Below are 25,204 nucleotides of genomic sequence, written 5' to 3'. Positions count from 1 at the left end.
AATAACTTGTATATGAGTATTAAATAGATGTAGTGATACTATTTGAGGTTGTTGTAAGAGGAAGTAAAAATATTAAAATTAGGCATTTTAGATTTAGAGCATAAGCGAACAAGGTAGATAATTTAAATAAATAAATTGTTAATTATTGAAGGCCTCCCTTTGTTGGTAGGATAGAGGAACCTTAAAAACCTGAGTTGGCACATCCCTGATCATAGAGCAGCCCTGGCCTGGTCCAGTCAGTTGTGACTAGTCATATGTGTTGGCGTCGAAGGTGAGTTTGATGCGTTCAGACATCTGGGTCCTCTCCGGTGACCAATTGGGGTAAAGAAAGATCTCTAATAGGATGAAATTAAAATAAAATAAGTTAATTGGAGATGCATAAAGTTATCATGGTAAAAACTTCATATATATTTTATTTATCGTTACATTGAGCTCAGACTTTAATACGTAGTGGCTAAGATATGATGAAATGTTTTGGCTGATCTATGAATCTTTAATTGGTGAAAATATGTTGAGTTATACTCGTTATGGTCAAAAATGAGTTTATAATATGAAGTATGATAGCTGGCGATATGTTTAATTTATTGACACCAAAATAGGTTATTGTCAAATTATGATTAGAGAATGAACATGATTGAGTTATGTGGAGAAGAGTTATGAATTGTTGATTTGATGAAATGTTGGAGTGGATAAGAGAGTATGAAATGTTGATGTGATGAAATGTTGGAGTGGATATAAGAAATTATTGCTTATGAAATGATGTTTCCTACGGGAAGTAGTATGTTCGGTTATACCATGAGAGCTTGGTATGAACAAAGTAACACCTGAGGTTAATGAAAGCAGGCAGCAAGTGGTCTGACCATAAGGCTTTGACATAAATATGTGGTTCATAAGTTTTATAGAAGCAGGCAGAGAGCGGTCTGACCATAAGGCTTCAGAGAGTAAGACATAGTATACAGGTGAGGCTTAAGGAAGCAGGCAGAGAGCGGTCTGACCATAAGGCTTCGTGAGTAAGCATAGTATAAATTGTAAGGTTTATGAAATTGAGGAAGATGATTTTGATAATGATGAATTAATGACATCGGGGTAATGATATTTGAGTAATTGTAGAAATAAATGATTAAACTATTCTTATTACAAGTTTAATGATTGATTTGATATGGTTGGCTTACCCTTATTTGTTTATGCTATGATCATATAACTCATGTTATATGTGATTAGATAATGTTGCAGATGTGGTTGAAAAAGCTTAGAGATGAGAGAGATGCGGGGAAAACCTTTCATGGATTTTTGTAAAAAGAATAAATTTGTATTGGGAAGATTATGTTGTGTAAAATTTAAAAGTTGAAATGTCAACGGTGAAGACTATATTGTTTAAAGTTTGTTACTATGACTATATTGTAAAGTTTGNTTGTGAACGGCATAGAGGTCATGAAGATGAGCAACACTGTGAACAGTTTGGATGGAGAATTTGGGGTTGATGGAAGAAGTGTTAGTGGTTCTAGCCGCGGCACGGTGGCTGCAGTTGGATTTGCCATGATGTTTGGAGCCTTCGTCGGGCTCGGAGCTATGGTGATCAAGTGGCACAAGAGGCCTCAAGACTGGCAGAAGAGGAACAGCTTCTCTTCATGGTTGCTGCCTCTGCATGCTGGTGACACAAGCTTCATGAGCAGCAAGAACTCTATGGGAAAGAGCAACTTTTTCTCCTCATCAATGGGACTAGGCCGGTACTTCTCCTTCGCTGAACTTCAGGAAGCAACCAAGAACTTTGACTCAAAGAACATCATTGGTGTTGGTGGATTTGGCAATGTGTATTTGGGTGTGATAGATGAGGGGACTCAAGTGGCAGTCAAGAGAGGAAACCCTCAATCAGAGCAAGGCATCAACGAATTCCAGACAGAAATCCAAATGTTGTCGAAGCTCAGGCACAGGCACTTGGTGTCCTTGATTGGATACTGTGATGAGAATGATGAGATGATCCTGGTTTATGAGTACATGCCCAATGGACACTTCAGAGACCATCTTTATGGAAAGAACATGCCTCCTCTCTCATGGAAGCAAAGGCTAGAGATCTGCATCGGTTCAGCTCGTGGCCTTCACTACCTTCACACAGGCACAGCTCAAGGCATCATTCACCGTGATGTCAAGACCACCAACATCTTGCTTGATGAGAATTTGACAGCCAAGGTTTCTGATTTTGGACTTTCCAAGGATGCACCAATGGGGCAGGGACATGTTAGCACTGCAGTGAAGGGTAGCTTTGGTTATCTTGACCCTGAGTACTTCAGAAGACAGCAACTCACAGAAAAATCTGATGTCTACTCCTTTGGGGTGGTTCTGCTTGAGGCACTGTGTGCAAGGCCAGCCATCAACCCTCAGTTGCCCCGTGAACAAGTAAACTTGGCCGATTGGGCGATGCAGTGGAAGAGAAAGGGCTTGCTTGACAAGATCATAGACCCTCAACTGATTGGATCAATCAATCCTGAATCTATGAAGAAGTTTGCTGAGGCTGCTGAGAAGTGTTTGGCTGATCATGGAGTGGATAGGCCTTCAATGGGAGATGTTTTGTGGAACTTGGAGTATGCTTTGCAGCTTCAAGAGGCATTCACACAAGGAAAGCCTGAGGAGGCTCCTACTTCACCTCTCCCACAAGCACCTGCCACTCCTACTGATGACACTCCGACCCAGCCGCCGGCGCCAGCAGCACCAGCAGCACCGGCGGCGGCAGTGCCACGTGCAGAAGTGAATAATGCTACACCAGAAGTGCATTCTATTGATGACCATTCTGGAACTGCAATGTTTGCTCAGTTTAACAATCTCAATGGCAGGTGAAAGGCTAATTTTTTCATGAATGGAACCTCCAACTGGACTGCCACTCATCTCTAGGAGACGTTATAGTAACTTCGTGAAGACTTGGACCAAAAAATTCCTGTGTAATTGTGTGTTGTTTCTCGAGTAGGTTCTCTTGTCCTCTTGTATTGTGTGTGGGGTATTATTTTGCATGACAGCAAAAGAGTGTATCAGATGTGTAATGTGATTAACTTGTTGGCTTGTGAGAACACATGCATTCTGCAGTACCATTAATCATGTATGGTATTATATAAATGAATTGTTGTATATTGATATGTAACTTGTAGGGGAGGTAATTGTAGAAGCATGTTCAAAGAAACTGGCTACTGCGGGTAGTGAAGTTGACTTGAAATTTTTGTGTAATGGACCAATTTTCCAGGAGAGTTTCTGAGTCATTTTACAAAAATTTCTCATTTGGCCATATCAGATTTTATTACGATATATATGTTCCCTTTTAAAGGTATATCTTTCCATCTATTTGTCATTTTCTCTTAATTTCAAAAAATAGTTATCTTGACTGAGATAGGAGATGTAATGGCACAACATAAATATCAAACCAGTGCCTAAAAACTCTTCTTTTACACAGGTACTGATACAAACAGTATCATCCCTTAAACTATTTTCTATCAGAAAATTAAACATGTAAATTATAGGAAAAAGACAGCATAGCTGAATCTGGTGATAAAAGTAGAACAACCTCCTTTTTCTACCTTGTAGTTATCAGCTCTATGTATATTTAATATTCAACACATTTAGCTTCAACAAGATATCTTTTCTCAACAAAATATTCCAATATTGAATTCGATCAGGCATAGCATACCACAAATTCTACTACAATGTTGCAGATGCTAAATGCTCCTCTTTGTTTCAAACTAATTCTAATATCTGATCCACAGTAGATTTTGATTCAAAACAGGAAGACCATAAGACAACCATTGTAAATTAATTGTCACTGTCAAAATTATGGTGTCATGTCTAAGAAGAAATGACAATTATTTTATCTAGTTTTGTTTGTAAATTAAAGAGCAGAACCAATAATTGTTCCATCTATCTTCATCCGAGGTCCATCACTTCGTTTTGGTTACATTACTGTGTTGCTCCACATGCTTTCTGAGAAATTAAATAGTTCACTATAGTTTAAATCTGACAAGATTTTAGTGTTCTCACATTAATAATTGAAGACAACTCTGCAATCATCTAATCATTGTAAAAGCAAACAAATTTATCATAAATGATGGTCTGCGATTGAATGACAGGATAAAAGTAGTTTGCATCGTCAATGTATAACCTTTTTCTTATCTTATAATTCAATCTTTTGAAGTTTTAAAACAATTCCATTCGGGTCCCTGAGACCCCACTTATGATTTCTTTCTCAGGAATCCAATTAAAATTTTAAAAATAAAATTATTAGAGTCTATCAAAAAATTTAACCCAAATGAGATGTATTGGAATCTTACCAAAAGAAGCATGCAAGTACTGAGTGGTTGTTAGCAAAGTACTAAAATAAGGATTTCTAAGATAGGAGCGCATAATAGCTTTACTAAATTTCCCTACCGTAAATGGTAGCATATTGAATGATTGAAAGAAAATGATAGGTGCGGATTTCAGGGGTTCAAAACACAATCCATATTTTTAGGACCAAATACTATGTCATTTTATGTTTGGCTGGAAGTGGTCTCACTCAATAGAGTAAAAATTTGACAAGATATTCCCAACTTGGGTTCAATTTTCCAGACAAGAGGATTCAATTTCGCCTGTGCATCAATCTTCAAGGGAGACACCTTTCTTAACAATGACGTATTCATCTGGTTAATTAATGATACGTTTAGAATATCTTATTTACAACTTGTGTAAGTAACTGAGAGCTTATATTTTTAACTTGTTTCAATAAATTCTTCAAAAACAGCTTATGGATACAAATATTATTGATATGAAAATAGTTTTTCTTCAGTTTTAAAAAACCAATCATTCAGTGGTAAGCACTGACTTAATTTACCCAAACATAAAGATCAAGTAAAGAATTACAATTCTGACACATGGTAACTGCTCAAACTTTCTGACAATCCATGCAGAAGGGTACTCATTGCATCAAATATCATTTTGGTTAGTGTGAAAGTGAGAAACATTTTGGTAAAGCATTATACCTTCTTGCCGTATCAAATTTTCAATACATTCTGCAATATAAAAAGAAACAACATTTTTTTATTGCTTCTACTGTGGAGTGAACGACCTCGCCATGCATCGCATTAGTCACATTCCCACTTCATAATTTGCTCTTCTTTGCATCATATTATGTAATTGCTACCTTAGTTCAACATTTGGATGCACACGTTTGATGTGTCACACCAACATTAGACATAGCCTCATATTTCCCACTTTATTATCTGTATCAGAATTGTAATGAATCTTATGCACATGGCATCATTAAGCAATTAGAGACTTCCATTCTCAAACAAAAGCTCTCCCTTAGGCTTAAGAAACGATGACAAATTCAACAGATAAAAGACAAATCACATTTCAAATCTAGAATATAGTATACATGACAATAATTGAATAGCTAATCAGTTTGCAAAACTGTTGATCATCACTAATGTCATGTGTGAGAGAGTTAATTTATGAGGTCAATGATCCTCTCTGTCAGGCGTCAGGGAGAATAATACATGTTGCGGCTACTGAGAAAGCACAAGGGAGAAAAACAGTATCTATGTCAAGCAAAAGACTAATAGCAACATTCCTAACAACTATTATGGCCAAAAGAATCGCCAAACCTCCCTATAAATACAAAATTAGGATGCAAGAATTCATGCTGATTTTAGTCCATGAATTGACTATGAGAATCTTCTCTTTTTAAAGCTGTCTAAATCACCATCAAGCATGACAAGATCGTCTTCGTCATCAATTACTTCCAACTGCTTTTGATGTTTTGCTTCAGTGGCACTTGAAATGTCAGTCTCATCTGGAAGCTTTCGCTTCTTCAAGGTTGAAACTATAGTTATTTCTTCATCCTTTTCAGATTCCACAGCTGTTACTACTGCATCTGAGGTGCTTGCACCATTGCCAACAGATTTGTCTTTATTTTCTGTTGCTGACACTGGTTGAGTCCATCCTGAGAGAACCATCCCATCAGGTTCTTTTTCTTCATCAAACTCCTCTCTGAAAATCACTCAGGAAAGAAATTACTTTAAAACAAGCAGAAAAGATAGAAGGATTCGTGGAGATGGGAACAAATACTATTCTCGCAGAACAAAAAACCAGGGTCAAATAAAAACCTGTGTTTGATGTTAATACTGCAAACAAATTCCTGTTGCATATCCTCCACCGTAAGCATTGTTCCACCAGTTACTGGAGAAGGAAGCTCAGCCAGGACCTGAAAGTGATAGGAAACAGGCTTTGAAACAATCACGATCATATATTTTTCCAAATCAAAGACAACAAATATACCTTTTCAAGGTTAGCCTCATAAATGGCAATCATGTCGTCCTCAACATCACCAGCTTCATAAAGGAGGTTTGAAGCACACATAATAAGAGGAAGGTTCATCCCTAGTTTTGCCTTAACAATTTTTTCGACAAAGTCTTTCAACTTTGAACGGTTGGTGTTTATTTCAAGGGATAAAGGTGTCTGCTTTGCACATAAAAATTTATTGAGTGAGCATGTTTTTAACAATGACTACAGGCATAATACATAACAAAGGGAGATTCAGCAAACCTCAGAACAAACATAACAAGACTTGTTAGGTTCAAATGGCTCCACTGGCATAAGCAGCATGTTTCTTGACGATGTTCCAGACAATATGTCATTCTGAGACGTCCAGAAAAGATTAGAAAAAACATTAAAAACAGTAAAGTTGAATTGTAAACTACAAAGTAGTACATTAATCAAGAATTACTTAGAGAAGCAATGAGCACCAAGGAAAGAACAGGAAGGATAAGACAACCTTCAAACAGAATCTACAATAAATAAAAGATATAAGATACAGAAAAATGAGGTCAGGACAAAAACGCTCAGCAATATAGGGACAAAATTTCCCCTAAAGATCCATGCATTTTGCTCGCATGAAAAAAGACACAAAAAGTACTGTCTGTACCCTCTTAAGTCATGATTAAGGGGACTTTTTTTTAGCCTTTTCTGCAGAAAAATGCTTTCTCAACTATAACCAATGGTTTATAAATTTATAGTAATTATGTATTTAAAAAAATGAAAAAACCTAGTAAAGAAACCAGTATCACTTTTCTCAAACAAAGACACAAAACTAACTTTCTTTTAAACCTTTAAACAACCAAACAAGCCCCAAGCAATCTTATAAAATCAGAATGTTATTCAGTTACGATAAACTATACTGATTTAATATTTAACGAACTATAATGATAGTTATCAAGCATTCAAAATGAAATATGGGTGTAAGCTCTACAACCTAGCACCAGCAACATGATTATCCATTGCACTGTAAAAAAATTGTCAATAGCCAGTAGGTAGCATTTTGTGCCAAGGTAGTTTTTGCTTAAAATGACGTTTCACAATGTTTCCTCAAACCCAGACATTAAGGTAACAAAGCCACTTTCACATCACTACAAATAATTTAAAACAGAATACACAGGAAGTGGAATCACATCATACCTACAACTTTCAATGTCATTTTGCAGCACCTTGATTGCTTCAATGACAATCAACCCAGCAATAACAGCATTTGTAGTCGCAACAGCATGCACAATATTACCAGCAATACCTTTAGCTTCAAAAAGGCTGTGCAGAGGGATGCCAAAGGAAGCAGCCCGTATGTTTGCAGCTGCAGTAACAAATTCAACAGCCAACTGATCATCTTTATCAAATCCTAGATTGCCAATCTCCTGCTCAAAGATGAATTTAAAAATAAAAACAAAGTTGTATCAGACATAAAGATAATATTAAAATATAATAAGTCCAAATAAGTATCGCAAAAGACCTTTTCCCTTTTTGTAAAAAATAGCCGCAATGCTTCAAGAAATATTTTCGAGTTTTCTTTGAGACTCCAAATATCCTGTGGATTCTTCATACCCAAAGATGTCATGGCAGATACTGATAATTCATCATCACACGCATTATTTTTCTCCAAATTTCCATTTTGTTGAGCCAGTTCATCAGACAGAACATCCTTGCTGTATATAGGCTTTGGTCTATTACGATTTTTCCATGTCTCATCATTAGACAAGGCTAATTCAATGTTATACCCAAATACATGGTCGAAAATTTTCCTTCCATATTGATCAATGTCTTCATCTTTCCTACGTTCAAATACATCCTCTACATTTTCTGAAGAGCTAGCACCATCACTAGATCGAACATTCAAGTCATTTCCCTGATTCTTATCCCCAAATAACTTGGCAAAAAGTAGGTCCTTTGCCCACACAACACAGTGAACAAACTGCCATAAATAATGGGAGATAAAAGCTTAGAACTCAATAGACAGAAATTTGAAGCAAACATCAAAATTCATACTTATTTTGCAAACAGGAAAGGCAAAAGCTTGAGTTTAAAAAATTTATCTATTTTCCTAAATATAACTAATATGACAGCCTTCAATAATGCTAAAAGGTATTTATCAAGTACCATCCTTCAAGATTCAACAATGCAACATAAATATCCCATTAATTGAAAATCCAAATAATCGTGAACAACCTAAAATTTCTATGAATTACCCCGGCTCTATAGTTTTATATTTTCTATGTCCCAAGATACAAAAGACGTGACTAACCAAACACAATCAATATATGACCAGTAATATGACCTAAAACATTGTAAACAGTCATAGACTACATGTTTGAAGGCCTATAACTCAATATAACTTTAATGGACAATCTCACCAGTGTAACCCTAATGAAAAATGACAATAAACCATACCTTTGATGGGGTACTTGTGATAGTACAGACAGGATATGTCTTGGGTGCTGGTTTAGGCTGACACTCATAGCACTCTGTTCTTCCCTTGACATGTATAGTTACCTACTTTCAATTAAAACTAAATCATAAATTTGATTGAGAAACAGCAACTTGATATATTGCAGTAATTAACAACACAATCGCATTAAATTGACATCATGTAAAAGTTGGCAATACAGAATGTCAGATACATGTTTCCATGAAAGTCCTTAGACAGATGGGGTAACAAAATTAGCAAAAGAAACGGCAAGTATTAAATATCAAACCTAAAACTTCACACACAATTATAAATTACAAATTTTAAGAATTGAAATAGAGGACGAACCTTTTACTGGATAATCTCATGACAGAAATTAAAGATCTAACGGTATCTACATGTTGAAACATAAAAGCATGCACATAAAACATGTTTTCCCATAAGAAATTAGCTTACCTAGGAACACTGTTGATAGTCCCTAATAATAACCCATTTTCATAAGTCAGATAATCGATAATTTAAAAGAAAAAAAAAAAAAAATATATATATATATATATACACACACACACACACACACATAGATACACTTATACAAAAATAACTATCAAACACAAAAAATTACCACTTGTAATCTACTAAGTAATGCTAAAAGAGCATCCAACTTAAAATGGATATCACTTACTCAACCAATAAATGCAATTAAATTACCTGTCCAAGGAACCCAGTAGTTCCACTTTCAACCAATGGAACATTAGCTGCCAGGCACAAGCGATTCACATGCCGGCGTGCATCTAGATTGTCAAGTCCATTTAGAACAACGTTAAATTGCTTAAAGAAGTCCACATTGAATTCAGGATCTTTGACATTTGCATGGTATGGAGTAATGTTTATGTGGGGCCTAAATTTTAACACAGCATCCCTAGCAACCTGATTGAACACTTCATTAGATGAATGCACAACTGAAACCTATACCATTAACAATAATAACCATAACAGTTCAAACTTACTTTAGCTTTAGATTGCCCGACATGAGATTTTCGAAATAAAAATTGTCTATTCAGGTTACTGACTTCTATTGTGTCCATGTCAATCTGCACGTTAGAAATAAATTACGAAAATTTGTTAAAGCATATCCATAGCTTAAAACAATACAGTTAGATCAAGAGAGACAAAAATGACTAGTGAGCACGTGCACACACACATAATATCAACTCCTAGTACATTAGGCAAGAATTCATGGGTTGACTGATTGCTGACAATAAGACTGCAAAATCAATGTTAATGGTCAAACCTTTATCCAGGAACTCAATTTAGTAGAAAGGGCGGCATTGTACAAAATCAACAAGGAACAATTGTAGGATGGATATTTTGGGAAAAAAGGATGGTGAGAAATTACACACTTGAACTATATTAAGATAGTTTTCAGCCCAGTAAGCTTATATTAAACAGCTCTTCAGGTTCCAAAACTTTAAATAGAAGTTGTCTATCCATGACAAATAATTGTAAAAATACTGGACGTGACAAAATTTGCCCACAATTAATGATACATTGATTACACGAGGTAAGAATCTAACTTGCAATAATAAATAATAAAGTTATCAATCTAGGTAGCAACACATAGTGACAAACTATGAAAATGCTATAATTGGATAACATGAAGAGGGGCTATGGACTTAAATATGTTTTTAGTCCCTATATATTAGTATGTTTTGCTTTTGGTCCGACAAATATTTTTCTTTGTTTTTCATCTTTGTAAATTTCAAATAATTATTTTTAGCCCTTCTAAAATATGTGAATCTTGATTTTATTGCCTATGAAATATTTTTCTCCAATTTCCATCCCTCCAAAATTTCAAATTACTATTGTCAATCCCTAATATCATTTTCAGATAGATAAATAGCAGTTCTTTAATGGAAATTAAGATTTTTTTAGGTGTCACATGTTGACACCATTTCACAACACTAATATGTGTCAATTGGAATGGTCACTTAACCTTTTGTCTAATGCATATACAGTTAACTAGTGTTATATAATAGTAGGGATCACAAGCAGTGATTTTTAATTTTAGAGGGACTAAAAACAAAGAAAACAATCAGAAACTCACTCATTTTACATGGACTAAAAACATATTTAAGCCTTATTTATTAATGCAACTTGCATATTTGTAATACAAATATAAATAATCAAAGGAAAAAAAATTTAAAAAAATTAAAGACATGATAAATAATGAATTACATTTTTCACAAAATCACCATCAATCGAGATGTGCTGTCATAAAGTCAATACCATGTGGGCAAATAGAAAAAGTCACATTGCAGTTGACATATATACCAATTATTTAGTACAACTAAATCAGTTGGACCTACGCAAGGCACATGCTGCAACCACAACCCTAGTATCCACAATAGTGACTAAAGTCACAATTGGGAATCAGAGGAAATCAACTTAATAGTGCAAGTACCACATAGTGGCTATTTAGCAAGACAAAGTACGAACATAGCAATGAAGTCAAAAAGTGAAGGATGATGAAGTTAATAGAAAAATGAACATAACAAAATAGTAAAAATTAGATGTGAACTGGGAAGTCTAAAGAAAGAACTGAATACATAAAAATGTTACAGTATGAAGGAACACATGCCAAAACAAAGGTAACTATTTTGTGGAATGGTAAACAAAAAGGGTTTCAAATCTTCTTATGATGAAGCCAAAAATGTGTTAAAAATGGGGGAGAAATCACAAATTTGTCAGGAAAAAAACCTAAACAATCTTGTTTAGTGGGTAAAAATGGCTTTTTTGAGCCCATAGCATTGTTATGCCATTATAACAAGTGAAAAGCCATTACTGCAGCCGCAACGGCTGGCTGTTGAAAAACCCTTTGCTATTTGAATCCATCCGTAGGGCAGCTCCACTATTGATTACTATACTATGATAATAAATATATACACAAGTAAATATACAATTATAATAATAAGATATGGTCCTAGATGAAAACATGTATGGCAAAAGGTCACAACACACTCAGGATTCTATTCAGTAGTAACTATGAAGATACTCGTTCTGAGTACAACAGCCTCCAGCATTCAGCAGATCCACCATTATCATTAACCTATCACCCTCAGCATTGAGTAGCTACACCATCTCTTCCAAAAAAAACTAATTTTAATTAAAGTTCAATTCTCGAAGATCTTATTAGCCATAACTATAATTACTAAAACTCAAAATTCCCAAATAAATACCAAGATCCACAACCACCACCGTAAATCCATCATCCTCAACAACAATTACGAAAGAGCAATTCAGGTCAACAAACCGTAAGCTCCAACACAGCAGCCCCAACAAGAAACATTCCATTCTCCCCTGAATACAGTTCGTACTCAAAAGCATGAAAACCTGCTCAAACAACCCACCTGGTCCCAACACTCAAAAACTCTTCCTCCTTCAACAAAACATTGAAATTCGTAACGAGAAGCAAACAGCCACCAACTACACGAAAGAGCAAGGAATCAAACTACCAAAAACCCTCCCAAAACCAAAAACTAACAAAGCGATTTTAAGCACGACACTGCACCACCCCAAACCTCAATACAGTACGGCAGCCCAAACAACACTAACCCCTCGCGCTCACGGACACCTCCTAAATAAAACCAAGGCGCGAAACATTTGAAGCACCCATCTCACGAAACGCACGAAACTCGAAACTTTAACCAAACCCCAACAGCACAAAAGCCCTAAACAAAACACCAAAAAACTCAAACCCCAAAAAAATAACTGAAGACCCTTTCCTTCAAAATAACTGAAAAACCCTTTTCTTAAAATAATCTCAAAAACCCAAATAGAGAAGAAAACTAACGATGTGAATGTCAGGGAAGCCGGAGAGCGCGAGAGTCTTGAGAAGCTCGCAGCCAATTCCACCAGCACCAACCATAAGCACTTTTGCATCCTGAAAAAACCCAAAACGACATAAGTCGGTATAAAAACGACAAGACACTCGTAGGGGAAACGACAGAGAGAAAGGGAGTACCTTTACAACGGCGGAAGAAAAAGGAGGAGAGGCCATTGGAAGTGAAACTGTGGAGAAGAAGAAGAAGAAGAAGAAAAGGAGAAGAAGAAAAAGAAGAAGAATGTTGAAAAAATCACATGAAAGAGAAGAAGAAGAGAAAAAAATGCAACGAGGTTTTAAAAATTGAAAAGGGGAAAGTGGTGCAGGGAATCGAACCGTTGACGTGAAGGAAGTGGCAGAATCTAAAAGAGTCGTCAGGGAAAAAGCGCCAAACCCCAAAATGAAGCCAAATCGCGCAAAACAAAGTATTATAAATAAAAACACACACAATTGTGGAAAATAAGAATATCGTAACACCGACACAATGTGTTTGGTGTTTGTTCAACTTGTCACTTTTGTTTTCTGATTATTGTTAGCTTTTGAAAACTATATTCAAAATCTGAAACTAAAAATGTTTTTAAACAAAGCAAAAGATTTATCCATGACACTAATGTGATTATTTAAACAAAAAACTTCCCTTTTGAATGGTTGCACTGGAATTGTTTTGATAGTTTGTATGAGTGATTTTATTCCATAAATAACTACTAATTTAGATACATCATAGCATGAAATTATTTAGACAATAAAACATAATCAAATTAAAAAACAAAACAATTGAAATTTATCTGTCAACCATTTTTTCCTTTACTTATTTCAATAATTCTTTTACTTATCTTAACAAGATTGTGAAATAAAAAAAATGTTAGAAATTACAATTTGTTTTCTTCAATTAAATTTTTTTTGTTGAATTTTATGTTAATAAAAAAATATTTTTTTTTGTATTTTTTTACAGTCAGTTAATTTTCTTCAGTTAATTTTTTTTATATAACGTTATCTTAAAGGACTTAAAAAATACTAAAAGATATGAGTGATTTTTAAAAGATGTTATTCTGTTATTTAAAATATTATATGATAAATATAATTTTTATTAATTGAGTTTTTTTTATAAAAAAAAAAACATCATTTTTTATATTTTTTTTCCAAAATTCTCTCCTTCTTCTCTCTGTATTTTTTTTTTCAGAGATGATAGAGTTTTACAAATCCAACTTATTAAATGTATTAAGTTCATATTTTTTAAGTTCGTTTAGTGTTTTGAGTTGCGTGTGATTTCTTATTTAATACATGTGATTCAAAATCAATATTTGTTTATACGTGATCATCAAATTATATTTAGATATTTAATTAGGGTTTTTTTAGTTAGAATATATTATGAGTACTAAAGCATTTAGAAACAACAGTTTTAAACATAGGTTTTCTATTTTAAGGAAGGGAAATTAGTAATATTTAATTTAATAATTGTACTTATTTGTTTGAATTGATGTTTTAGTATTGATTTCAATTGTATAAAGTTAAAATTATGATGTCAATGTGCCATGTGATGATTGACTTGTATGAAATGTATCATTTCAATTGACTTGGACTCTCTAAAGCGTGAGGAACTTGTGGGTATTCTATTTTTGAACTAAGAATTGCGTAAGAGTGCTTAGATTGGACAAATGGTTGATTTGATACATTTGTTGGATTGTTGGTTTAGTGTAAACTCGTTAGGTGAGAATTAAAATTATAAATCCAGTGAGCTTGGATGGCTTTACTCACTAGGGAATTCCTCACTAACCAAAATTTCATAAAGACATGAGAAATTCTTTCGTTAAGCGAATTTTGTCGTTTGATTTGCAAGGCGACTCTACCCTTCATTGGACAACGATGTTTAAATGAAATATAAATAGTAGTATAACGAAAGATTCATTGGGCAAACAAAGGCCTCACTAAGTGAGCATACCTTTATGTGTGTTTCACAAAACGAGTAAATGATTTGTTAAACAAGTTTAAGATTAAGTTTAACTAAATGACAAACTTAAAGTATTTAGGAAAATCCTTTGATGACTAGATAAGAAAACATAACTAAAAACAAAAGGTAATGTTTAACTATGGTTTTATGTATGATGTTGAGTAGAGTCAAAGCCATCTCACGTCATAAATCTACATAGTTATAATTGTTTTATTTTATATGATACGGCTATTTCTAAGAATAAGGATGATATTATATAGTATAGTGCATATATTATTCTAACTCTATTAAATTCATTACTCATAGAAAATAAGATTTAAGTGAAGAGAGTTAAATGAGATTATTTGTATACAAAACTAATATAAAATAAAAGACATAACTTATATGATTGATAGGAACGAATCCTCCCATTATAAGTTAGGTTAGCATTGCAAATTCAACATATTTACAAGTAAAATATACTTATTGACTTTTGGGCCTTTTTGGCACATGATTAAGCTAGTTCTAATTAAAAGCTCACTTCGAAACCTATAAATGCAAAGGTAAGGTAAGAAGGTAGGTGATTGCTTTTATTGCGATTTTAAAACTTTACTGTGATAAATGATCAAACACGTTTAACTAACTTGAGCCTCGAACAACCTTTGATAGATACATACCCGCTCGGCTTGGAGATAAAAAACGAAGGACTAAGGATAACCCTGTAACGGAGACTTAAGACGACGTTGGAAGATTGATAGAAAACTGCAAAGGAGTATTAATTGTGATTCTTGACCCTACATCTGAAACATTTTGGCGTCCACTGTGGGGCCTGAGGACAAACAAAGAAACTCAATGATGACCACGAGAAACATGGGTGATCAGTAGGATCCTATGGATTTGATAAGGTAGATGCAAAGACAAATGCAAGAGATGCAGAGAAGACATGAGGTTGAGATAACATCATTGAAGGTTGAACACGATGTCGGTCAACAGGAGTAGTCGGGCCAGCGCTTTGTGTCGATCATTCCTACTCCCTCAAAGGAGAACGTTCAGATTGAGGGATCAAATAAGGCCAGAAAGGAGATGAGTATCGTCGCTACCAGAGGAACCCCTCAATCCAACCGGTGTAGGCGAAGGGACTACTGCCCTTAACTATTGATGGCAACCCGATCAAAATGACGTTACGACACCGGATCTCACTTGCGTGAGGAAGAGGGAGAAAATCAATTCGTGATTGGTAGAGTTGAAGAGAGAGAGGGAAAAAGGCAACCTGTGAGCTTCTTTGTGAGCAAGAGGGAAAAACGAGTTTTTTTCAAGAGTGAGAAGGGGAAATTTTTGTTTTAGGTTTTAGGACGTTTTTCAATTTAATTTTTAATTGTTTTTTTCTAAATCCGTATGTAATATCAACAGGTATGGTTTTATCTACTTACATATGGATGCTATATACGGATTTATCAACAGGTATGGTTTTATCCACTTACATTACATACAACAATTATATACGGAAAATTTGTATATAAAGATTATTTCCATTACATACGAATCTAAATTCATATGTAATGATCTGTAGGTGACTATATAGTCATATTTTAATGGAAAATGCTTTGAAAGTCATTACAATTGTAATGAAATATAAATTAGATGGTCATTGATAGGAATCATGTATTATTAAAGCTAAAAACACATTACATACGAATGTAAATCCGTATGTAATAATCTATATGTAATTATATACGGATTTATCCGTATGTAAAATCTGTATGTAATTTATATACGAATATTTTTGTATGTAACTTAACTACGCTCCTTTTATATACGGATTTTTGTTCATATATAACATTACATTGCATATGGATTTTTGAGCTTATATACGGATTTTGATTGTAGGTAATAACGATTTTTCTTGTAGTGTATTTTCTTGTAGTGAATGTCCTAGAAGTTTATGCCTCCCGCCTTCGAGAAGTATGACGGGTCAGCAGAACCTAACAAACACCTCCTCTCGTTCGTTAACACCATGGTTTTCTACTCATTGAGTGATCTCGTATGATGTCGAGCGTTCTCCATATCCATGAAGGGAGAGACATTGGCATGATTCAACACCTTACCGCCTAGTACCATTGACTGCTTTGCCACCATCTGCACCATGTTCGGTAGGTAGTATGCTACCAACAAGGTTCAAAGTTTGACCCACCTTGCTTTAGTGAGTACAAAGCAATGGAAAGACGAATCCTTGAAAGCTTTCATGGACCGATACAACAAAACTACTCGACAAATGAGATATGTAAGCCAAGAATCCATCATCAACAACTTGTCGACATCCTTAGTCCCCCAAACCTTGTAGAGGAGGAAAGATTAAGGAACCAGTGTTGGTTAGAGGCTACGAGTGGAAGGTACAAAGGACACATATATGGGATTGGAAATATTATTTCTCTAGATGATAATGTCGACGGTTACATACAACAGACACAGACATATTATAGTCAACAACCAAGTATAGAGGACTTTATTCAACTCCAAACGCAATTAACAAGTCATGATCAACAACTTTGACAGATGAGTTATCATTTTCAATGATTTATTGGTGTCATCATGCAATACCTTCCACCTCCAACAACCGCAGTTGCACAACAACTTTTTCAATCATAAAATAATGAACAAAATCAACCACACAATGATGTTAAACTAGAAGATCAACCACAAGATGAAAATGATTATCATGATTATTAGCATTAGACATATTTAGAACTTATTTGTATGACTCTATTACAATCTACTTTTAAATAATTAACAATTATGTAAACAATATTTATGTTTTAATGTAAAATGTTTGTTTGAGGTTTAAGTGTTCTTCAATGTCTATGTTGTGTAATCTTTCTTTTATATATATATATATATATATATATATATATATATATATATATATATATATATATATATATATATATATTCCCACTAATATAAGTAAACTTTGAATTTCATAAGTAATTACATACAAATTTTTTCATATGTAATTATATATGAAAAAATTAGTATGTAATTTATATATAACACTATTTTACATACAGATTTTCGAGTTACATATAGATTTTAAGCTGTTAGTAACAAAGATTTTTCTTATAGTGATATTTTAGAATTCAATAACTCACTTTTTTTCAAGAATGCAATATTAGAAGAAGACAACCACAACAAAAGTTATGAGAATGCAAAACGCAATAATGTAGTAAAATGTTTTGCGTCACCCAATTCAGAACATAAACTAAATAAAATTTTGGCTTAAAATATACCTAGTGTTATTTTTTTATGGAACTTGTTTATCATGATGCATATTTAGTTTATTATGTTGTGACTACATGTGTGAGTTTATCCATATTTATATGCATGACGATATCTTCTATGATGCGATGAAAATGTGTAAAGATGTATGTAATACCACTTTTTATTTGCATTAGCTCATCCTTATATATTTTTTCTCTGTAATGTTACCATGGTCTTAACTTGATACAAAAATAAACTCTCAAGTGATAAAACAAATTGACTTTTAAATGATTAACTAAACTTATTATATGAATCTTTTGATTATATGAATATATGTAGTGTATTATATCTATAATTTATAAATTAATAAATAAAATTTTATTTTATTTTATACAATTTTTTTATCATTTTACGTTTGAAGTGATTATTTTATAAACAAAAATAATTACTTGTAAAATAAATAAAAGTTACTTACAATGAAATTATAAAAGTAATTTATATTTAATTTTATAATTTTTTTAGAAAAAAATTATAATATAGTAATCTAATTTATTATATTGTTATTATTTTCAAAATAATACTTCTTAAATTTTTGTTATTATAAAAAAAAATAGCTACGCATTTGTCTTAGTGTAACATCCCAAAATACAATACTTACCATAATTCAGAATTAATTACAATTAACAGTCACATCAAGCCGTCTTTACATTACTGAAACGAAGTTCAAAAGCCGAACGACTTAAGTACAGAATTACAAGAGGTTAGGACGAACGGTTTTTCAAAACTTAAATAACCGAACGTCCAATTCAAAAGCGAATATCAAAAACTAAAAAGGACGGACGTCCTACTGCTCCGCTTTCACTTCAACTTCGACTAAGCTATCCTCCTCGATGACATCTTCCAAAGTTGCCTCGCCTTCTGCTCACATCCACCCGGATGATCATTGCAAGACAGGACGAACGTACACATACGATAGACAACACAAGGAAAACGAAAGGGTAAGCTTATATAATTTAATTCATACATCGACATATACATTTAACATTTCAATTCACATACAACATGTAACTTAACATATAAAGATATATATATACTAGACAGACCGTCTGGACTGTATGAATCTGTGTAGCTACAGGCGTCCTTGCACCCGAGTGGTGTAGTAACTGGGATACACTCAACAGCTGCCACTCGAGGTTAGTCCGTTCTTACGTTGCCCATGTTAACTTATGGACTAAGGACCTCCTGCCATTCCCACACATGAACTACTCTCCTCTACGTGAAGATGAGTATCACGGAATATCAGGATGGACCAAGCCAGCATTAGCATAACCACAGTCATACTTTACCAAATTCCATAATCAACATATATGAGTCGTTCCTCCCTGGAACGCTCGTCCAAAATCCATAATCATAAAATCATTCCATATAGTGTTCACCTTTTCAAACTTCATACTTTGTGATCATTTTTATCTTTAGTTTCAATTACTCAAAATAACGAACGTTCAGTTTTCTGAATGAAGAGGACGAACGTCAAAAGCAAGATTTAGAAGGACCCGTTACTGTAAGATCCTTGAAAAATATTTGTAAGTTAAATACTAGATAAAAAAAAAAAAAAAAAAAAGTGAATAGTAAATTGTGAATAGTAAAAGGTGAATAGTAAAAAGTGAATAGTAAAAAAAAATAAAAAAAAAAATATATATATATATATATTTTTGGAAAGGATAAGTGTTCCACGTAGCTTTGAGATCAGAATTTATCAAATTGCAAATAAAAAATTATTTTTGTAATAGTAAAATGAATAAAAAAATGAATAGTTAAAATGAATAGTAAAAATGAATAGTAAATTTTTTTTTTGCTATAAATAGCCAAGGGGGGAGGCTGAAAATTTACACCAAAGAACTTAGAAAATTTTTGAGAGAAGAGAGTGGGAAGAATTTCAAAGGGGATATTCTGGAAGTTTTCAGAGGACGAGGGGATTAAGTCTGTAATAGAGGTAAGGGGAGCTAACTTTGAGTATTTCCTTTTGTATTATCTTGAGTCTTGGATATGCTATATTTTGTTTTTTCTGATCTTATATCTTGAATATGGAGTATTTTGTTTCTGTATGATCTTAAATTTTAAATGAGAGTATACTTTGTGTTGATATCCAAGTGTGATAGTTGTAAAATGTAATGTTGATTATGTTATGCCACTTGTATGTTATCAGTTGTTTATTTTTTTGTATTTTGGAAGGATTAGAAATTGTCTAACCGGCTCTGCCAGATTCAATTTCTTGTTTCCCCAAACATTCTATTGTTTTCCTTATTTAATTTTATTGTATTTTGGAAGGATTAGAAATTGTCTAACCGGCTCTGCCAGATTCAATTTCTTGTTTCCCCAAACTTTCTATTGCTTCAGTTATTTATTTTATTGCACTTTTGGAAGGATTAGAAGTTGTATAACCGGCTCTGCCAGATTCAACTTCTTGTTTCCCCAAACTATTTATTGCTTTACTTATTTATTTTATTGCATTTTTGGAAGGATTAGAAGTTGTCTAACCGGCTCTGCCAGATTCAACTTCTTATTTCCCCAGACATGTATTGTTCTTGTTATTTAATTATATTGTATTTTGGGATGGATTAGAAGTTGTCTAACCGGCTCTGCCAGATTCAACTTCTTGTTTCCCATGAATTTTTATATTAAGATTATTCTTATGATTGTCAAATATTGTATTCTTCTATGACCATTTATAGTAATATCTTATTATGGGTAATTGTTTATAATTATCTTGTATGAATTCTATCATGAATGAGTTTCTTGGCTGAAATTGATCTTGTTGGAAGGTCTGGAGTAAGGATTCTGTAATAACTTGTATATGAGTATTAAATAGATGTAGTGATACTATTTGAGGTTGTTGTAAGAGGAAGTAAAAATATTAAAATTAGGCATTTTAGATTTAGAGCATAAGCGAACAAGGTAGATAATTTAAATAAATAAATTGTTAATTATTGAAGGCCTCCCTTTGTTGGTAGGATAGAGGAACCTTAAAAAACCTGAGTTGGCACATCCCTGATCATAGAGCAGCCCTGGCCTGGTCCAGTCAGTTGTGACTAGTCATATGTGTTGGCGTCGAAGGTGAGTTTGATGCGTTCAGACATCTGGGTCCTCTCCGGTGACCAATTGGGGTAAAGAAAGATCTCTAATAGGATGAAATTAAAATAAAATAAGTTAATTGGAGATGCATAAAGTTATCATGGTAAAAACTTCATATATATTTTATTTATCGTTACATTGAGCTCAGACTTTAATACGTAGTGGCTAAGATATGATGAAATGTTTTGGCTGATCTATGAATCTTTAATTGGTGAAAATATGTTGAGTTATACTCGTTATGGTAAAAAATGAGTTTATAATATGAAGTATGATAGCTGGCGATATGTTTAATTTATTGACACCAAAATAGGTTATTGTCAAATTATGATTAGAGAATGAACATGATTGAGTTATGTGGAGAAGAGGTTATGAATTGTTGATTTGATGAAATGTTGGAGTGGATAAGAGAGTATGAAATGTTGATGTGATGAAATGTTGGAGTGGATATAAGAAATTATTGCTTATGAAATGATGTTTCCTACGGGAAGTAGTATGTTCGGTTATACCATGAGAGCTTGGTATGAACAAAGTAACACCTGAGGTTAATGAAAGCAGGCAGCAAGTGGTCTGACCATAAGGCTTTGACATAAATATGTGGTTCATAAGTTTTATAGAAGCAGGCAGAGAGCGGTCTGACCATAAGGCTTCAGAGAGTAAGACATAGTATACAGGTGAGGCTTAAGGAAGCAGGCAGAGAGCGGTCTGACCATAAGGCTTCGTGAGTAAGCATAGTATAAATTGTAAGGTTTATGAAATTGAGGAAGATGATTTTGATAATGATGAATTAATGACATCGGGGTAATGATATTTGAGTAATTGTAGAAATAAATGATTAAACTATTCTTATTACAAGTTTAATGATTGATTTGATATGGTTGGCTTACCCTTATTTGTTTATGCTATGATCATATAACTCATGTTATATGTGATTAGATAATGTTGCAGATGTGGTTGAAAAAGCTTAGAGATGAGAGAGATGCGGGGAAAACCTTTCATGGATTTTTGTAAAAAGAATAAATTTGTATTGGGAAGATTATGTTGTGTAAAATTTAAAAGTTGAAATGTCAACGGTGAAGACTATATTGTTTAAAGTTTGTAAGTTTGGTATTGTACTTTCGAGTAATTGAAATAAAGTTTGATTGTTTATATGAGATATCGAATTAATTTAGTCTCTACTATCAGTAATACCCTTTAAAATATTTGGGTGTTACATTATGGTATCAGAGCAATGGTTTTCGAAAGTATTTTGGGACTATGGGGAGTGAAATTATTATTCTTAGTAAAACTATTAATTGTTATGATGAAAACGACTATTGGAGGAAATTGATATCATATGCTAAATTGTATTGTTATCTTTTTGAAGAAATCATTTAAACTCGACAAAGATGCAGCAACAGCAAGTTGATCAAGTACCTCAAAATCATTCTAGTTTGAATGACTTCTTAAGGCATGATCCAACTAAATTTAATGGGGAGGCTACTCCGGATGAGGCTGACTCTTGGCTAAGGCAGAACGAGAAGATTTTTCGGGTAATAACTTGCTCAGAAGAACAAAAATTAACTTATGCATCATTTCTTTTGGTGGGGGAGGCTGAATATTGGTGGGAAAGTATGCAACAGTTGATGACGGTTCGTGGTGAGGCTGTGAATTGGGAGAACTTTAAGATAAGGTTCTTGGAAAAATATTTTCCAAACAGTGCAAAATTTGCAAGGGAGGCGGAGTTCCTGACCTTACAACAAAGGAGGTTATCAGTACAAGAGTACGTAGTAAAATTTAATTATCTCTCGAGGTTTTATACTCAGAATATCACAGAAGAATGGAGATGTCGAAAATTCGAGGGAGGACTAAGGCATGAACTGAAGAAGGTACTTATGCCATTGGAAATACAAGAGTTTCCAGCATTGGTAGAGAAAGCCAGAATGATAGAATTATTGGAGTTTGATCCAAGTAGAGTTTCCAGACTTGCCAAGGGAGAATCTTCAATGAAATTCAACAAAAAACCTTATGAAAAACCACAATTATCATATCGAGGAACAGTGAAGTGTTTTGAGTGTGGAGGAGCACATTTCAGACGTGACTGCCCTAAACTTATTGGGGAAAAAGTTGAAGGGAAGAGATGTTTCATCTGCAATGATCCGGGACACTTTGCTAATGTTTGTCCAAAGAAAAAGAAGGTGGGAGAACCACAACAACAAGATTCTGCTGAAGTAAAGCCCCGGGCAACAGGGAGAGTATTCGCAATGTCTGCAGAAGAGGCTACTAAGCCAGGTACATTAATCTTACACACCTGTATGTTGTTAGGAGAATGCGTATATGTTTTGTTTGACTCTGGAGCCACACACTCCTTTATATCCCTAGCATGTTTAGAAAGACTCGGATTACCGATGCTTGATCTAGGGTGTGAATTAGTAGTTTCTACACCAGCATCGGGACCAGTTACGACCAGTTCAGTCTGTGTCGGATGCCCGATCCAAATTGCAGGACGCAAGTTCAAAGTGAACTTGATCTGCTTACCCCTTCAAAATCTAGACATTATTTTGGGAATGGATTGGTTGACTGCCAATCACGTTCTTATTGACTGTGGGAAACAAAAGATAGAGTTTCTAAATTTGAACGATTTAGAACTAAGCTCAACTCGAGTCGTTGCGAAGGATATCAAAGATGGAGCTACCTGCTTTGTGGTGTTAGCTCAGGAGAAAAGAGAGAATACTGAAGAACAAATCATCGGAATACCTGTGGTAGAAGAATATGTTGATGTTTTTCCAGAAGAAGTACCAGGTTTACCACCTAGTCGAGAGATCGATTTCACAATAGATCTAATGCCTGGAGCTGGCCCAGTTTCTATGGCTCCATACAGAATGGCTCCTGCCGAACTAGTAGAGTTGAAAAAGCAAATCGAAGATCTGCTGGAGAAGAAGTTTATCCGTCCAAGTGTGTCTCCATGGGGAGCTCCGGTATTGCTGGTGAAGAAGAAGGATGGAAGTTCAAGGTTGTGCGTGGATTATCGACAGCTGAACAAGGTTACAATAAAGAACAAATATCCTTTGCCAAGAATCGATGATCTATTAGATCAGTTGAGAGGAGCAGAGGTGTTTTCAAAAATTGATCTCAGATCTGGGTACCATCAGATTCTGGTCAAGACAGAAGATGTGCAAAAGACGGCTTTCAGATCTCGCTACGGACACTTTGAGTACGTGGTAATGCCGTTTGGCGTGACGAATGCTCCAGCGATTTTTATGGACTACATGAACAGAATATTTCGGTCATGTTTAGATAAGTTCGTGGTAGTATTTATTGACGATATTCTTATCTATTCAGAGAATAAGGAAAAGCATGCAGAACACTTGAGGGTGGCGTTGGAAATTTTAAGAAAACATCAACTGTATGGGAAACTGTCAAAGTGTGAGTTCTGGATAGAGAAAGTACAATTTTTGGGTCATGTGATTTCTGCTCAAGGAATCTCAGTGGATCCAGCAAAGGTGGAAGCTGTGCTAAAGTGGGAGCGGCCGAAAACTGTAACTGAAGTACGAAGTTTTGTAGGATTAGCCGGTTATTACCGACGTTTTGTTGAAGGGTTTTCCAAGATTGTAGGTCCTCTAACTCAGTTAACTCGTAAAGATCAACCATTTCTGTGGACTGACAAGTGCGAAGCCAGTTTTGAGGATATGAAGCAACGACTAACGTCAGCACCAGTATTAATCATTCCAGACTCTAGCAAATCTTTTGAGGTGTACTGCGATGCGTCATATCAAGGATTGGGGTGCGTCCTAATGCAAGAAAGGAGACCTGTAGCTTATGCATCTAGGCAGCTAAAGGCGCATGAGAAGAACTACCCAACGCATGACATAGAACTTGCAGCAGTAGTATTTGCATTAAAGACATGGAGACACTACCTCTATGGGGCAAGTTTCCAAGTTTTTAGTGACCATAAGAGTCTAAAGTATTTGTTCGATCAAAAGGAGCTGAACATGCGACAAAGAAGATGGATGGAATATATGAAGGACTATGATTTCGAGCTTTTATATCACCCAGGAAAAGCCAATGTGGTGGCAGATGCATTGAGTAGGAGACAAGCTCAGATAACAACAATGATGGTGAAGGAATTAGAACTGTTAGAAAAGTTACGTGATATGAACTTGGGGTTGCAGTTAACCCCAGATCATATATGGTGTGGTCATTTAGTAATCACTAGTGACTTCTTAGAACAAGTGAAGGTTGAGCAGTCGATGGATCAAGAGTTGCAGCAAAAGATCAGGTTGTTGGACAC

The 25,204-nt window shown here is 34.4% G+C and overlaps 1 protein-coding gene and 1 pseudogene across 2 annotated transcripts; one reads left to right on the top strand and one right to left on the bottom strand.

Annotated features, from left to right (window-relative positions):
* Positions 1 to 1,431: 1,431 nt before the first annotated feature.
* LOC148191658 (putative receptor-like protein kinase At4g39110) lies at positions 1,432 to 3,313 on the top strand. The gene has a single exon (XM_088100788.1). The coding sequence runs from the start codon at positions 1,432 to 1,434 to the stop codon at positions 2,830 to 2,832; it is 1,401 nt and encodes a 466-aa protein (XP_087956914.1). The 3' UTR covers positions 2,833 to 3,313.
* Positions 3,314 to 5,340: 2,027 nt separating this feature from the next.
* Positions 5,341 to 12,946, bottom strand: LOC148191657 (SUMO-activating enzyme subunit 2-like; annotated as a pseudogene). Its single transcript, XR_015782665.1, has 11 exons — positions 12,765 to 12,946; positions 12,594 to 12,683; positions 9,751 to 9,834; positions 9,452 to 9,670; positions 8,728 to 8,829; positions 7,793 to 8,251; positions 7,468 to 7,697; positions 6,559 to 6,651; positions 6,292 to 6,471; positions 6,120 to 6,217; positions 5,341 to 6,003 (listed from the first exon to the last, which is right to left on the bottom strand). The product of XR_015782665.1 is annotated as an SUMO-activating enzyme subunit 2-like (transcript).
* Positions 12,947 to 25,204: the final 12,258 nt, after the last annotated feature.

Source organism: Vigna umbellata, chromosome 10, assembly GCF_029865625.1.
Source record: "Vigna umbellata cultivar VRB3 chromosome 10, Vumbellata_1.0, whole genome shotgun sequence".
In the NCBI taxonomy this organism is placed as follows: Eukaryota; Viridiplantae; Streptophyta; class Magnoliopsida; order Fabales; family Fabaceae; genus Vigna; species Vigna umbellata.
The sequence above is the reverse complement of the archived record's forward strand: the minus strand, read 5'-3'. Positions and strand labels throughout refer to the sequence as shown.

Bases quoted from the DNA above. Each gene is read 5' to 3' on its own strand.
- LOC148191658 (XM_088100788.1), top strand. From the start codon at position 1,432: ATGAAGATGAGCAACACTGTGAACAGTTTGGATGGAGAATTTGGGGTT.